The 18,084-nt window shown below is 41.5% G+C and overlaps 1 protein-coding gene across 1 annotated transcript in view; it reads left to right on the plus strand.

Annotated features, from left to right (window-relative positions):
- The window catches only part of LOC128647472 (cytochrome P450 4V2), a 469,121-nt gene that overhangs the window by 437,000 nt on the left and 14,037 nt on the right, over positions 1 to 18,084 (plus strand). The window contains exon 10 of the mRNA XM_053700256.1: positions 15,727 to 15,906. Within this exon, the coding sequence (XP_053556231.1) occupies positions 15,727 to 15,906 (180 nt within the window). The remainder of the gene's footprint in view (positions 1 to 15,726; positions 15,907 to 18,084) is intronic.

The raw sequence follows: 18,084 nt of genomic DNA on the forward strand, positions 1-18,084 counted from the left end.
TCGTAAAGATAGCGAAAATTATTAAGAATGAATGGGAAAGACTTGGTTCGTCATTTTTCCCCTTCTTCCTTTAAGAAATTTATTCCCAGTTCTGGACTCACAATTTGAGTTGTGGGGCTCCATCCCCAAGGTGGATGGCGCTATCTCCACGCTTGCTAAGCGCACTACTATCCCGCTTCAGGATAGTTCTTCGTTTAAGGAGCCCATGGATAAGAAGATAGAAACTCTGTTAAGAAAGATGTTTCAACATACGGGATACTTGTTTCAACCGGCAGCGGCTGTAGCTGCGGTTGCTGGAGCAGCTACCTACTGGTGTGACTCCTTATCTGAATTGATCAAAATGGAGGGTCCCCTCAATGTGATCCAAGAAAGAATCAAGGCCTTAATGGTGGCTAATTCTTTTATTTGTGATGCAAACATGCAGATTATTCGCCTGAACGCCAAGGCTTCAGGTTTTTCTGTTCAAGCTCGTAGGGCACTCTGCCTGAAGTCTTGGTCTGCGGACATGACTTTGAAGTTAAAACTTCTTTCCCTTCCATTTAAGGGAAAGATTCTTTCTATCTTAATATGAGGAGAGTCCAAGGCTTCATTCCTTACTTATGGAAATACTGAACCTGGCCACAAGGAGGAGGCAAAGACTCCTCAGCCAAAGCCTTAAATACCTCCCCCACTCCCCTCATCCCCCAGTCATTCTTTGCCTTTCGTCACATGGAAGCATAATGGGCAGAAACCTCGTCCACTTCCTTATCTTTTTGGTTGAGGAGCATTATTCGCTTAGCATATGAAACAGCGGGACATAAGCCTCCTCAGAGGATTAAGGCTCATTCACCCAGAGCAGTGGCTTCCTCTTGGGCCTTCAAGAATGAGGTCTCTTGGTGGTTCTGTCCAGATCACCTGTCCAGATCACCTATCCCAAGGGACGTTCTTCTTTAGACTATCCTGGGAGATTGTGACTATGGACGCAAGTCTCTCAGGAAGGGGAGCTGTTTGGGCTGCCAGGAAGGCACAGGGCCTGTGGACTGGAGAGGAATCTCTCCTCCCGATCAACATTTTGGAACTTTGAGCGATCTTCAACGCTCTGAAGGCTTGGCCTCTTCTGGGTTCGTCACAGTTTAGCAGATTCTAATCAGACAACATTACCTCTGTGGCTTACATCAACCATCAGGGGGGAATGAGGAGCTCCCTACCAATGAGGGAAGTATTTCAGAATCTGGAATGGGCAGAGGCCCACAACTGCTCGCTGTCAGCAATCTACATTCCAGGTGTGGACAACTGGGAAGTAGATTTCCTCAGCAGACAATCTTTTCACCCGGGGGAATGGTCTCTCCATACCGAGGTGTTTTGCGGAGATTTGCAACAGATTGGAGACGCCGGAGATAGATCTCATGGCGTCCCTGCTCAATTCCAAGCTACCCAGATATGGGTCGTGGTCCAGGGATCCTCAGGCGGAGCTAATGGATCCTTCCTCATGTAGTGGCCCACATCAAGCAGGAGCAAGCATCAATGATCTTAATTGCTCCATCGTAGCTACGAAGAATGTGGTTTGTGAACCTGGTGGGGATGTCCTCATCTCCTCCATGGAGGTTACCTTTTCGCAGGGGTCTGCTGGAACCAGGGTCCTTTTGTTCATCAAAATCTAGATTCTCTGAGGCTGACTGCGTGGAGATTGAAGAGGGGTTTCTCTGAGAGGATTATTTATACTCTCATTCAAGCTCGTAAACCGGTTACTCGTCGCATCTATCATAAGGTGTGGAGGACCTACTTATTCTGGTGTGAAGAACGTGGATTCTCCTGGCATAAGGTCAGGGTCTCCAGGATTCCCTCTTTTATCCAGGATGGCCTGGAGAAGGGCCTTTCTGCTAGTTCTCTTAAGGGACAGATTTCAGCCTCGTCTGTTTTACTACATAAGAGGCTTGCTGAGCTTCCAAATGTTCAGTCTTTTGTTCGGGCTCTGACTAGAATCAGGCCGGTGTTTAGATCTATTGCTCCTCCTTGAAGTTTAAATCTTGTTCTTAAAGTGTTGCATAGGGCTCCGTTTGAGCCTATGCATGTTATTGACATTAAGTTACTGTCTTGGAAAGTTATTTTTCTACTGGCTATTGCTTCGTCGCGCAGAGTATCTGAGATTGTTGCCTTGCAATTTAAGCCCCCTTACCTAGTATTCCATGCTGATAAGGCTGTTCTTCGTACTGGGTTAGGTTTTCTTCCTAAGGTCGTTTCAGATCGCAACATCAGGAGATTATGGTTCCTTCTTTGTGTCTTCGAAGACACACTTCGAAGGAACGGTTACTTCATAATTTGGATGCGGTTCGGGCCTTGAAGTTCTACCTTCATACTACGAAGGAATTTAGACAGACTTTTTCTTTGTTTTTTGTCTATTCTGGGAATCGTAGGGGACAGAAGGCCTCTTCCACTTCCTTATCTTTTTGGTTAAGGAGCATTAATTACTTAGCATATGAGACAGCGGCACATAAGCCTCCTCAGAGGATTAAGGCTCATTCAACTAGAGCTGTGACCTCCTCTTGGGCCTTTAAGAACGAGGCCTCTATGAATCAGATTAGTAGGGCGGCTACCTGGTCCTCCTTACATACCTTTTCAAAATTTGACATTTTTGCTTCGGCTGAAGCAGCTTTTGGGAGAAAGGTTTTGCAGGCTGTGGTTCCCTCAGAATAGGGTCTGCCTCTCTCTTTTTACCCTCCCGTTTCATTCAGTGTCCTCTAGAGCTTGGGTATATGTTTCCCACAAGTAAAGAATGAAGCTCTTGACTCTCCTCATATTAAGAAGGAAAACATAAATTATGCTTACCAGATAATTTCTTTCTGTGTGAGGAGAGTCGATGGTCCCCGCCCGTATTCTCGGATAGGCGGACCTGAATTTTTTTTTTTTTTGTTCTTCTGGCAACATTTATACCCTGATATTTCTCCTACTGTTCCTTGTTCCCTTGGCCAAATGACCGGGATATGAGGGAGGTATTTAAGCCTTTGGCTGGGGTGTCTTTGCCTCCTCCTAGTGGCCAGGTTCTGAATTCCCACAAGTAAGTAATGAAGCCATGGAGTCTCCTCATACAGAAGGCAAGGAAATTATCTGGTAAGCATAATTTATGTTTTTGGCATTTTTGCTTAGTATTGGTTTCACCATAATTAGCCAATCTCTTGTTAAGTGCACCTATACATATATATGCCATTATTAACGGACAAACAGGGATTTCTGGTGATACCCTATATGGATACATAAAATAACAATAAATATCGATTGAATACTGAAAAATGAGGAAATTTAAATAAAAACAGCAATTTAGCAGTTTTCTTTATAACCATTTCTGTAAAATGAGCGTAGCTAAAGAAAAGTACCTTTAATGAAATTAATTATCTTGTCCTGATTTTAGGAATACCCCATATGTCTGGGTTTCCAAGTTATTTTATATCAATTTATAAAGGCCAAATATATTATTTGTTTAATTTGCTATGCTTGTACCATAAGCTTAATATTCACAAAATCCAAAACTGCTTCACTAAAGTATATATTTGGAGAAACAAGACATTCCAGGGTATTTACCTAGAGGCATTTTCATATTTTTTTATTTAACCCTTTTATCGCCAAGGGCATACAATAAAATAAAACTCAGGGATAAAAAAAACATTTAAAAAAACACTTTATTAAAATTAAAAAAATTTAAATTACTTATTAAAATAACATATTTTTTTCCATGAGTCCATGATACACGCTATTTCTTAAAATATTGCAGTCTCGCCACTGTCGACGAGACCCACTTTGTAAGTACCAGCCCACATCACCCGCCGTACAGAGTGCTGTGCTTTTCCTTAAAGGGATAAGAAACCCAAATGTTTCTTTATGATTCAGATACAGCATGCAATGTTAAGCAACTTTCTAATTTACTCCTACTATCATTTGTTCTCAGGAATATAAGCCTAGGAGCTGGCCCATTTTTGGTTTAGCACCAGGGTAGTGCTTGCTGATTGGTGGCTACATTAAGCCACCAATCAGCAAGCGCTACCCAGGTGCTGAACCAAAAATAAGTTGGCTCCTAAGCTTATACATTCTTGCTTTTCAAATAAAGATACCAAGAGAGCAAAGAAAAATTGACAATAGGGGTAAATTAGAAAGTTGTTTAAAATTGCATGCTTTATCTGAATTATTAAAGAAAAACATTTGCTTTCATATCCCTTTAAGAGATTAACAGACACTGCACAGGGTTAAGGAGTTGTCGTTAAGGGGTTAACAAAGAATAACAAGAGGTTGAAGCAAATTTTATCATTGAAGGCAGGAAAGTTCTTTAAAATGATAGACAAAAAATACATGAAAGAAAAAAATACATTTCTTGTCTCTTCTTCTTGTGCTAATATTTCACATATATTGCAAAAGGTGTACAATAATGATGGTCATATAAATCACATGCACTTCCCTGCTGTAGGGCATCAGCAATCATAGCAGGATAACAGCATAGAGGTTTAGCTTAGGTCCCTACAAGAAGATGATTAAATAAAAAAACCTGCTGCTCCTTATCCTTCAAATACAGTGAGCGCTATAAATGTTTTCCTATCTAGATATAACCTAGGAAAAAAGCTCCCATAATTCATAACACATCCAATATTACGTCTTTTCCTATCTCCTTGTAGAATCCAGCATTCCTATATAGCTCAAAATATATAACAGCTGATGTGGAAAATGTGGAACAGTGGACTTTCAGTATTTCACAATGCAAACGCTTGACAGCTGTACAAATCATAGCAATTAATTTATTAATGGGTTTAGTCAGACCCTTCAATGCCTGCTCATTGTTCAAGATAGAACTCAGTAAAGAGTTTGATCCCATAAATCATGAACATAGGGACATGACCACCACATCCTCTTTAGCATTCTGTATGCCTAGGGAAGAAAATCAACTACTACAGGTAGTTTGTGTACAAAACTCATGCCGTTGCAATAAGATTTCCCTTTTGGTGCAATGTATACGTTTTGTAACTGCATTATAGTACTAGTGTTAAACTATTACTAGCGCCAGAGGCAAGTGCTGTGCATAATTTAATACCTTTGGAATATTTAAAGGGATTTGAAATCCAAAATTTTTATTTCATAATTCAGACCGATCATGCAATTTTAAACAACTTTCTAATTTACTACTATTATCCAAAATTTTTTGGGTATCTTTCTTCTGTTAAGTGTGATCAGTCCACGGGTCATCATTACTTCTGGGATATTACTCCTCCCCAACAGGAAGTGCAAGAGGATTCACCCAGCAGAGCTGCATATAGCTCCTCCCCTCTACGTCACTCCCAGTCATTCTCTTGCACCCAACGACTAGATAGGATGTGTGAGAGGACTATGGTGATTATACTTAGTTTTATATCTTCAATCAAAAGTTTGTTATTTTAAAATAGCACCGGAGTGTGTTATTATCTCTCTGGCAGAGTTTGAAGAAGAATCTACCAGAGTTTTTGTTATGATTTTAGCCGGAGTAGTTAAGATCATATTGCTGTTTCTCGGCCATCTGAGGAGAGGTAAACTTCAGATCAGGGGACAGCGGGCAGATGAATCTGCATAGAGGTATGTAGCAGTTTTCTCCAACATAGGTGTGTCCGGTCCACGGCGTCATCCTTACTTGTGGGATATTCTCTTCCCCAACAGGAAATGGCAAAGAGCCCAGCAAAGCTGGTCACATGATCCCTCCTAGGCTCCGCCTACCCCAGTCATTCTCTTTGCCGTTGTACAGGCAACATCTCCACGGAGATGGCTTAGAGTTTTTTAGTGTTTAACTGTAGTTTTTATTATTCAATCAAGAGTTTGTTATTTTGAAATAGTGCTGGTATGTACTATTTACTCAGAAACAGAAAAGAGATGAAGATTTCTGTTTGTATGAGGAAAATGATTTTAGCAACCGTCACTAAAATCCATGGCTGTTCCACACAGGACTGTTGAGAGCAATTAACTTCAGTTGGGGGAACAGTGAGCAGTCTCTTGCTGCTTGAGGTATGACACATTCTAACAAGACGATGTAGTGCTGGAAGCTGTCATTTTCCCTCTGGGATCCGGTAAGCCATGTTTATTACGATTGTAAATAAGGGCTTCAAAAAGGGCTTATTAAGACTGTAGACTTTTTTTGGGCTAAATCGATTGATTATTAACACATATTTAGCCTTGAGGAATCATTTTATCTGGGTATTTTGATATAATAATATCGGCAGGCACTGTTTTAGACACCTTATTCTTTAGGGGCTTTCCCAAAGCATAGGCAGAGCCTCATTTTCGCGCCGGTGTTGCGCACTTGTTTTTGAGAGGCATGGCATGCAGTCGCATGTGAGAGGAGCTCTGATACTTAGAAAAGACTTTCTGAAGGCGTCATTTGGTATCGTATTCCCCTTGGGGCTTGGTTGGGTCTCAGCAAAGCAGATACCAGGGACTGTAAAGGGGTTATAGTTCATAACGGCTCCGGTTCCGTTATTTTAAGGGTTAAAGCTTCCAAATTTGGTGTGCAATACTTTTAAAGCTTTAAGACACTGTGGTGAAAATTTGGTGAATTTTGAACAATTCCTTCATGTTTTTTCGCATTTGCAGTAATAAAGTGTGTTCAGTTTAAAATTTAAAGTGACAGTAACGGTTTTATTTTAAAACGTTTTTTGTACTTGTTATCAAGTTTATGCCTGTTTAACATGTCTGAACTACCAGATAGACTGTGTTCTGAATGTGGGGAAGCCAGAATTCCTATTCATTTAAATAAATGTGATTTATGTGACAATGACAATGATGCCCAAGATGATTCCTCAAGTGAGGGGAGTAAGCATGGTACTGCATCATTCCCTCCTTCATCTACACGAGTCTTGCCCACTCAGGAGGCCCCTAGTACATCTAGCGCGCCAATACTCCTTACTATGCAACAATTAACGGCTGTAATGGATAATTCTGTCAAAAACATTTTAGCCAAAATGAACACTTATCAGCGTAAGCGCGACTGCTCTGTTTTAGATACTGAAGAGCATGACGACGCTGATATTAATATTTCTGAAGGGCCCCTAACTCAGTCTGATGGGGCCAGGGAGGTTTTGTCTGAGGGAGAAATTACTGATTCAGGGAACATTTCTCAACAAGCTGAACCTGATGTGATTACATTTAAATTTAAGTTGGAACATCTCCGCATTCTGCTTAAGGAGGTATTATCCACTCTGGATGATTGTGACAAGTTGGTCATCCCAGAGAAACTATGTAAAATGGACAAGTTCCTAGAGGTGCCGGGGCTCCCAGAAGCTTTTCCTATACCCAAGCGGGTGGCGGACATTGTTAATAAAGAATGGGAAAGGCCCGGTATTCCTTTCGTCCCTCCCCCCATATTTAAAAAATTGTTTCCTATGGTCGACCCCAGAAAGGACTTATGGCAGACAGTCCCCAAGGTCGAGGGAGCGGTTTCCACTTTAAACAAACGCACCACTATACCCATAGAGGATAGTTGTGCTTTCAAAGATCCTATGGATAAAAAATTAGAAGGGTTGCTTAAAAAGATGTTTGTTCAGCAGGGTTACCTTCTACAACCAATTTCATGCATTGTCCCTGTCGCTACAGCCGCATGTTTCTGGTTTGATGAGCTGATAAAGGCGGTCGACAGTGATTCTCCTCCTTATGAGGAGATTATGGACAGAATCAATGCTCTCAAATTGGCTAATTCTTTCACCCTAGACGCCACTTTGCAATTGGCTAGGTTAGCGGCTAAGAATTCTGGGTTTGCTATTGTGGCGCGCAGAGCGCTTTGGTTGAAATCTTGGTCGGCTGATGCGTCTTCCAAGAACAAGCTACTTAACATTCCTTTCAAGGGGAAAACGCTGTTTGGCCCTGACTTGAAAGAGATTATCTCGGAAAATATATCTGTTGGTGTGAATCTAAAGGATTCCCTTGGGACAAGGTTAAGATTCCTAGGATTCTATCCTTCCTTCAAGAAGGATTGGAAAAAGGATTATCTGCAAGTTCCCTGAAGGGACAGATTTCTGCCTTGTCTGTGTTACTTCACAAAAAGCTGGCCGCTGTGCCAGATGTTCAAGCCTTTGTTCAGGCTCTGGTTAGAATTAAGCCTGTTTACAAACCTTTGACTCCTCCTTGGAGTCTCAATTTAGTTCTTTCAGTTCTTCAGGGGGTTCCGTTTGAACCCTTGCATTCCGTTGATATTAAGTTATTATCTTGGAAAGTTTTGTTTTTAGTTGCAATTTCTTCTGCTAGAAGAGTTTCAGAATTATCTGCTCTGCAGTGTTCTCCTCCTTATCTGGTGTTCCATGCAGATAAGGTGGTTTTACGTACTAAACCTGGTTTTCTTCCAAAAGTTGTTTCTAACAAAAACATTAACCAGGAGATTATCGTACCTTCTCTGTGTCCGAAACCAGTTTCAAAGAAGGAACGTTTGTTGCACAATTTGGATGTTGTTCGCGCTCTAAAATTCTATTTAGATGCTACAAAGGATTTTAGACAAACATCTTCCTTGTTTGTTGTTTATTCCGGTAAAAGGAGAGGTCAAAAAGCAACTTCTACCTCTCTCTCTTTTTGGATTAAAAGCATCATCAGATTGGCTTACGAGACTGCCGGACGGCAGCCTCCCGAAAGAATCACAGCTCATTCCACTAGGGCTGTGGCTTCCACATGGGCCTTCAAGAACGAGGCTTCTGTTGATCAGATATGTAGGGCAGCGACTTGGTCTTCACTGCACACTTTTACCAAATTTTACAAGTTTGATACTTTTGCTTCTTCTGAGGCTATTTTTGGGAGAAAGGTTTTGCAAGCCGTGGTGCCTTCCATTTAGGTGACCTGATTTGCTCCCTCCCTTCATCCGTGTCCTAAAGCTTTGGTATTGGTTCCCACAAGTAAGGATGACGCCGTGGACCGGACACACCTATGTTGGAGAAAACAGAATTTATGTTTACCTGATAAATTACTTTCTCCAACGGTGTGTCCGGTCCACGGCCCGCCCTGGTTTTTTTTTAATCAGGTCTGATAATTTATTTTCTTTAACTACAGTCACCACGGTACCATATGGTTTCTCCTATGCAAATATTCCTCCTTAACGTCGGTCGAATGACTGGGGTAGGCGGAGCCTAGGAGGGATCATGTGACCAGCTTTGCTGGGCTCTTTGCCATTTCCTGTTGGGGAAGAGAATATCCCACAAGTAAGGATGACGCCGTGGACCGGACACACCGTTGGAGAAAGTAATTTATCAGGTAAACATAAATTCTGTTTTTATTTTCTGACAATGGAATTGATGAGAAAATCCTGCCATACCGATATAATGTCATGTATGTATACTTTACACTTCAGTATTCTGGGGAATGGTACTTCACTAGAATTACACTGTAAGAAATACATAAAGCTGTTTAATAACTAGAGATTATGTTTAACGTTTTTGCTGGAATGTAAAATCGTTTTCATTTACTGAGGTACTGAGTGAATAAATGTTTGGGCACTATTTTTCCACTTGGCAGTTGCTTAATCTGTTTTCTGACAGTTTCTGTTCTCCCTCACTGCTGTGTGTGAGGGGGAGGGGCCGTTTTTTGGCGCTTTTACTACACATCAAATATTTCAGTCAGCAACTCATTGTATTCCCTGCATGATCCGGTTCATCTCTACAGAGCTCAGGGGTCTTCAAAACTTATTTTGAGGGAGGTAATTTCTCTCAGCAGAGCTGTGAGAATTATAGTTTGACTGAGATAAAAAACGTTTATTCTGTAATTTGTTTCCTGCTTTCAGAATTTGTTATCTTTGCTAATGGGATTAAACCTTTGCTAAAGTTGTGTTATTTACAAGGATTGAGGCTATAACTGTTTCAATTTATTAATTTTCAACTGTCATAGATCTTCTGTGCTTCTTAAAGGCACAGTACGTTTTAATATTATTCTAATTGAATTGTATTTCCAAGTTACAAGTTTATTTGCTAGTGTGTTAAACATGTCTGATTCAGAGGATGATACCCGTGTCATTTGTTGCAATGCCAAAGTGGAGCCCAATAGAAATTTATGTACTAACTGTATTGATGCTACTTTAAATAAAAGTCAATCTGTACAAATTTCACCAAACAACGAGGGGAGAGTTATGCCGACTAACTCGCCTCACGTGTCAGTACCTACATCTCCCGCTCAGAGGGAGGTGCGTGATATTGTAGCGCCGAGTACATCTGGGCGGCCATTACAAATCACATTACAGGATATGGCTACTGTTATGACTGAGGTTTTGGCTAAATTACCAGAGCTAAGAGGTAAGCGTGATCACTCTGGGGTGAGAACAGAGTGCGCTGATAATATTAGGGCCATGTCAGACACTGCGTCACAGGTGGCAGAACATGAGGACGGAGAGCTTCATTCTGTGGGTGACGGTTCTGATCCAAACAGACTGGATTCAGATATTTCAAATTTTAAATTTAAACTGGAAAACCTCCGTGTATTACTAGGGGAGGTGTTAGCGGCTCTGAATGATTGTAACACAGTTGCAATACCAGAGAAAATGTGTAGGTTGGATAAATATTTTGCGGTACCGACGAGTACTGAGGTTTTTCCTATACCTAAGAGACTTACTGAAATTGTTACTAAGGAGTGGGATAGACCCGGTGTGCCGTTCTCACCCCCTCCGATATTTAGAAAAATGTTTCCAATAGACGCCACCACAAGGGACTTATGGCAAACGGTCCCTAAGGTGGAGGGAGCAGTTTCTACCTTAGCTAAGCGTACCACTATCCCGGTGGAGGATAGCTGTGCTTTTTCAGATCCAATGGATAAAAAATTAGAGGGTTACCTTAAGAAAATGTTTGTTCAACAAGGTTTTATATTGCAACCCCTTGCATGCATTGCGCCGATCACGGCTGCAGCGGCATTCTGGATTGAGTCTCTGGAAGAGAACATTGGTTCAGCTACTCTGGACGACATTACGGACAGGCTTAGAGTCCTTAAACTAGCTAATTCATTCATTTCGGAGGCCGTAGTACATCTTACTAAACTTACGGCGAAGAATTCAGGATTCGACATTCAGGCACGCAGGGCGCTGTGGCTAAAATCCTGGTCAGCTGATGTTACTTCTAAGTCTAAATTGCTTAATATACCTTTCAAAGGGCAGACCTTATTCGGGCCCGGGTTGAAAGAGATTATCGCTGACATTACAGGAGGTAAAGGCCATGCCCTGCCTCAGGACAAAGCCAAAGCCAAGACTAGACAGTCTAATTTTCGTTCCTTTCGTAATTTCAAAGCAGGAGCAGCATCAACTTCCTCTGCACCAAAACAGGAAGGAGCTGTTGCTCGCTACAGACAAGGCTGGAAACCTAACCAGTCCTGGAACAAGGGCAAGCAGACTAGGAAACCTGCTGCTGCCCCTAAAACAGCATGAATTGAGGGCCCCCGATCCGGGATCGGATCTAGTGGGGGGCAGACTTTCTCTCTTCGCCCAGGCTTGGGCAAGAGATGTTCAGGATCCCTGGGCGCTAGAGATAATATCTCAGGGATACCTTCTGGACTTCAAATACTCTCCTCCAAGAGAGAGATTTCATCTGTCAAGATTGTCAACAATCCAGACAAAGAAAGAGGCATTTCTACGCTGCGTACAAGAGCTCTTGTTAATGGGAGTAATCCATCCAGTTCCACGATCGGAACAGGGACAGGGGTTTTACTCAAATCTGTTTGTGGTTCCCAAAAAAGAGGGAACTTTCAGACCAATCCTGGACTTAAAGATCCTAAACAAATTCCTAAGAGTTCCATCGTTCAAGATGGAGACTATTCGGACAATTTTACCTATGATCCAAGAGGGTCAGTACATGACCACTGTAGATTTAAAAGATGCTTACCTTCACATACCTATTCACAAAGATCATTATCGGTACCTAAGGTTTGCCTTCCTAGACAGGCATTACCAGTTTGTGGCTCTTCCATTCGGATTGGCTACAGCTCCAAGAATCTTCACAAAGGTTCTGGGTGCTCTTCTGGCGGTACTAAGACCGCGGGGAATCTCGGTAGCTCCATACCTAGACGACATTCTGATACAAGCTTCAAGCTTTCAAACTGCCAAGTCTCATACAGAGTTAGTGCTGGCATTTCTAAGGTCACATGGATGGAAGGTGAACGAAAAGAAAAGTTCACTCGTTACACTCACAAGAGTTCCCTTCCTGGGGACTCTTATAGATTCTGTAGAAATGAAGATTTACCTGACAGAGGACAGGCTAACAAGACTTCAAAGTGCTTGCCGCACCCTTCATTCCATTCAACACCCGTCAGTGGCTCAATGCATGGAGGTAATCGGCTTAATGGTAGCGGCAATGGACATAGTACCCTTTGCACGCTTACACCTCAGACCACTGCAACTGTGCATGCTAAGTCAGTGGAATGGGGATTACTCAGACTTATCCCCTTCTCTGAATCTGGATCAAGAGACCAGAAATTCTCTTCTATGGTGGCTTTCTCGGCCACATCTGTCCAGGGGGATGCCATTCAGCAGACCAGACTGGACAATTGTAACAACAGACGCCAGCCTTCTAGGTTGGGGTGCCGTCTGGAATTCTCTGAAGGCTCAGGGACAATGGAGTCAGGAGGAGAGTCTCCTGCCAATAAACATTCTGGAATTGAGAGCAGTTCTCAATGCCCTCCTGGCTTGGCCCCAGTTGACAACTCGGGGGTTCATCAGGTTTCAGTCGGACAACATCACGACTGTAGCTTACATCAACCATCAGGGAGGGACAAGAAGCTCCCTAGCTATGATGGAAGTATCAAAGATAATTTGCTGGGCAGAGTCTCACTCTTGCCACCTGTCAGCAATCCACATCCCGGGAGTGGAGAACTGGGAGGCGGATTTCTTAAGTCGTCAGACTTTTCATCCGGGGGAGTGGGAACTTCATCCGGAGGTCTTTGCCCAAATACTTCGACGTTGGGGCAAACCAGAGAGAGATCTCATGGCGTCTCGACAGAACGCCAAGCTTCCTCGTTACGGGTCCAGATCCAGGGATCCAGGAGCAGTCCTGATAGATGCTCTGACAGCACCTTGGGACTTCAGGATGGCTTACGTGTTTCCACCCTTCCCGTTACTTCCTCGATTGATTGCCAGAATCAAACAAGAGAGAGCATCAGTGATTCTAATAGCACCTGCGTGGCCACGCAGGACTTGGTATGCAGACCTGGTGGACTTGTCATCCTTTCCACCTTGGTCTCTACCTCTGAAACAGGACCTTCTGATACAGGGTCCCTTCAAACATCAAAATCTAACTTCTCTGAAGCTGACTGCTTGGAAATTGAACGCTTGATTTTATCAAGACGTGGGTTTTCTGAGTCAGTTATTGATACCTTAATACAGGCTAGGAAACCTGTTACCAGAAAGATTTACCATAAGATATGGCGTAAATACCTATATTGGTGTGAATCCAAAGGTTACTCTTGGAGTAAGGTTAGGATTCCTAGGATATTGTCTTTTCTACAAGAAGGTTTAGAAAAGGGTTTATCTGCTAGTTCATTAAAGGGACAGATCTCAGCTCTGTCCATTCTGTTACACAAACGTCTGTCAGAAGTTCCTGACGTCCAGGCTTTTTGTCAGGCTTTGGCCAGGATTAAGCCTGTGTTTAAAACTGTTGCTCCACCATGGAGTTTAAACCTTGTTCTTAATGTTTTACAGGGCGTTCCGTTTGAACCCCTTCATTCCATTGATATAAAGTTGTTATCTTGGAAAGTTCTATTTTTAATGGCTATTTCCTCGGCTCGAAGAGTCTCTGAATTATCAGCCTTACATTGTGATTCTCCTTATTTGATTTTTCATTCGGATAAGGTAGTCCTGCGTACTAAACCTGGGTTCTTACCTAAGGTAGTTACTAACAGGAATATCAATCAAGAGATTGTTGTTCCTTCTTTATGCCCAAATCCTTCTTCAAAGAAGGAACGTCTACTGCACAACCTGGATGTAGTCCGTGCTCTAAAATTTTACTTACAGGCAACTAAGGAATTTCGACAAACGTCTTCTCTGTTTGTCATTTACTCTGGGCAGAGGAGAGGTCAAAAAGCTTCCGCTACCTCTCTTTCTTTTTGGCTTCGTAGCATAATTCGTTTAGCTTATGAGACTGCTGGACAGCAGCCTCCTGAAAGAATTACAGCTCATTCTACTAGAGCTGTGGCTTCCACTTGGGCCTTCAAGAATGAGGCCTCTGTTGAACAGATTTGCAAGGCTGCAACTTGGTCTTCGCTTCATACTTTTTCCAAATTTTACAAATTTGACACTTTTGCTTCATCGGAGGCTATTTTTGGGAGAAAGGTTCTTCAGGCAGTGGTTCCTTCTGTATAAAGAGCCTGCCTATCCCTCCCGTCATCCGTGTACTTTTGCTTTGGTATTGGTATCCCAGAAGTAATGATGACCCGTGGACTGATCACACTTAACAGAAGAAAACATAATTTATGCTTACCTGATAAATTCCTTTCTTCTGTAGTGTGATCAGTCCACGGCCCGCCCTGTTTTTAAGGCAGGTAAATATTTTTTAATTTATACTCCACTCACCACTTCACCCTTGGCTTTTCCTTTCTCGTTGGTCCTTGGTCGAATGACTGGGAGTGACGTAGAGGGGAGGAGCTATATGCAGCTCTGCTGGGTGAATCCTCTTGCACTTCCTGTTGGGGAGGAGTAATATCCCAGAAGTAATGATGACCCGTGGACTGATCACACTACAGAAGAAAGGAATTTATCAGGTAAGCATAAATTATGTTTTTGTTTAAAAACATGGATGTATGCTTAGGAGCCGGCTTATTTCTGAAGCACTATATGGCAGCAGTTTTGCAAGAACGTTATCCATTTGCAGCTATTTCCTGCCATGTAATGCTTCAGATGCCTACCCAGGTATCTCTTCAACACAGAATATCATGGGAACGAATCAAATAGAAGTAAATTGGAAACGTAAAAATGCTATGCTCTGTTGTAACCACAAAAAAGAAAATGTTTGGGTTTCATATCCCTTAAAGGTTCTTTTATCTGCTGTTTATAAATAGTCTTATGTTCGGATATGATTTGCAGTACCAGATAAAACGTTGTTCTTAGATCTCAAGAGACATAGCTGCCATTAGTATCTGAACTTACAAACATGACACCAAAAGTTAATATAATATTACAATTTAATCTTTAATAGCACGTTCAAACCAATCATTTGTGTACTTTTGTTTTCAAAAGTTAAAATAGAATCTTCACCTTTTTTTCTTTTATTTAACTAGGTAATCTTAACCCATCCACACCTTTTGGTTTTGGCCTACATATCTTTTTTTTTTTTTGTTTAAATTGGCTTCTGATCTAGAATGTGTTGCCAGGGATATGTGTAAATGCACAACACGGCATGACTGCCGCATTCTAGACGTTTTGTGTAAAGATTAGAAGACACTTGAATATTGCAAACAAAGATACAATAGATATGAAAAAAATATAGAAGAGCAAATAAAGAAAGCTTATTAGATAGATAAAGTTCTAAACTGGAGTTACTTCCAGTATCCAGCACAAGTGGTTTATTGGTGTACTGTTAAAAAGGCTTGTCCCTTTTTTAATCGACTCACCACTGATTAAGCTTAGTTTTAGTAATAAAGGGGGTTCTGTTTAGTGTAATTACACAGTGTTAGTTTGATAGCTATAGAGGCTAAAGTTCTGTTATGAATCCCTTTTTTTTAAACATTCTACAATCTGTATTTGGGGAAGTATTCTGTATAGTTAAACTTCTGGTTTTAATGACACTTGACTCTTTTTCTGTGCAGGAGGATTCCATGTACCAAAGGGTGTAAATATAGTAATTATTCCATATGCACTTCACCGGGATCAAGAACATTTTCCTGAACCGGAGGAGTTCAGACCAGAGAGATTCCTTCCTGAGAATGCAGTTGGCCGTAACCCTTATGCATATATACCTTTTTCTGCTGGACTCCGAAATTGCATTGGTATGCTATTGTTAAAGCATTACAGTATTATTATAAATATTCAAGAAAAATGCTTTTATCATGAAAACCTTATTATAACCTAAAAGGTTTAGTAAAGACAAAATTAAACTGCCATGATTCAGATAAAGCATGCAATTTTAACCCCTTAATGACCGACGACGTACAGGGTATGTCCTACAAAAAACGGTCGTTAACGGCCAAGGATGTACCCTGTCTGTCGTTAGTTTTTTCAACCGGTGAAAGCGATCCTGATCGCTTCCAGACACTTTCACGTTATTGCAGTGATGCCTCAATATTGAGGCATCCTGCAATAACATTTTTTTAGCCATCCGATGCAGGCCCTCTCTGCATCGGCCATCGATGGTCACAATCGTTGGTGGGTGGGAGCCGTTGCAGGGAGGCGGGTGGGCGGCCATCGATGGGGGGGATGCGCATCAGAGGGGGTGGGATCACGTGTGGGGGGCGCTGGGAGCGAGCACGTGGGTGGGGGCGGGTGCGAGCACGGGACGGGAGCGGGTGGGAACGCTATACTATGGCACAATTTGTTTAGGATAAGGTGGGAGAGAGGAAAGGGGAATTTTTATCTAAGGGATCTGGGAGGGGGTGGGGGGTTGGTTATTGAGGGGGGGGCAGCTACACTACAGAAAAATAGTGTTTATATTTAAAAATTAAAAATAATACCAAATTTTATGGCAAACTGAAGATGGCGCACAATAAGGTAGAGGGGGAGGGTTAGCTGTTTGGGGGGGATTTTTTTTTTTTTTTTAAAGGGATCAGGAGGTGGGACTGATCTCTACACTAAAGCTAAAATTAACCCTACAAGCTACCTAATTAACCCCTTCACTGCTGGGCATAATACAAGTGTGGCACACAGCCGCATTTAGCGGCCTTCTAAATACCAAAAAGCAACGCCAAAGCCATATATGTCTGCTATTTCTGAACAAAAGGGGATCCCAGAGAAGCTTTTACAAACATTTGTGCCATAATTGCACAAGCTGTTTGTAAATAATTTTAGTGAGAAACCTAAAATTGTGAAAAATTTAACGTTTTTATTTTATTTGATCGCATTTGGCGGTGAAATGGTGGCATGAAATATACTAAAATGGGACTAGATCAATACTTTGGGTTGTCTACTACACTACACTACACTAAAGCTAAAATTAACCATACAAGCTCCCTAATTAACCACTTTACTGCAGGGCATAATAAACATGTGGTGCGCAGCGGCATTTAGTGGCTTTCTAATTACCGAAAAAAAAGCCAAAGCCATATACGTCTGCTATTTCTGAGCAAAGGGGATCCCAGAGATGCTTTTCCAACCATTTGTGCCACAATTGCACAAGCTGTTTGTAAATAATTTCAGTGAGAAACCTAAAATTGTGAAAAATTTTACATTTTGTTTTATTTGATCACATTTGGTGGTGAAATGGTGGCATGAAATATACCAAAATGGGCCTAGATCAATACTTTGGGTTGTCTACTACACTAAAGCTAAAATTAACCCTACGATCTCCCTAATTAGCCCCTTCACTGCTGGGCATAATACACATGTGGTGCACAGCGGCATTTAGCGGCCTTCTAATTATCAAAAAGTAACGCCAAAGCCATATAAGTCTGCTCTTTATAAACAAAGGGGATCCCAGAGAAGCATTTACCACCATTTGTGCCATAATTGCACAAGCTGTTTGTAAATAATTTCAATGAGAAACCTAAAGTTTGTGAAAAAGTGAACAATTTTTTTTATTTGAACGCATTTGGCGGTGAAATGGTGGCATGAAATATACCAATATGGGGCTTAGATCAATATTTTGGATTGTGTTCTAAAATATATATATATATATATATATATATATATATATATATATATATATATATATATATATATACATATACATGTCAAGGGATATTCAGGGATTCCTGACAGATATCAGTGTTCCAATGTAACTAGCGCTAATTTTGAAAACAAAATGGTTTGGAAATAGCAAAGTGCTACTTGTATTTATTGCCCTATAACTTGCAAAAAAAAGCAAAGAACATGTAAACATTGGGTATTTCTAAACTCAGGACAAAATTTAGAAACTATTTAGTATGGTTGTGTTTTGGTGGTTGTAGATGTGTAACAGATTTTGGGTGTCAAAGTTAGAAAAGGTGTGTGTTATTCAATTTTTTCATCACATT

The sequence above is a fragment of the Bombina bombina genome, chromosome 2 (assembly GCF_027579735.1).
Source record: "Bombina bombina isolate aBomBom1 chromosome 2, aBomBom1.pri, whole genome shotgun sequence".
Lineage (NCBI taxonomy): Eukaryota > Metazoa > Chordata > Amphibia > Anura > Bombinatoridae > Bombina > Bombina bombina.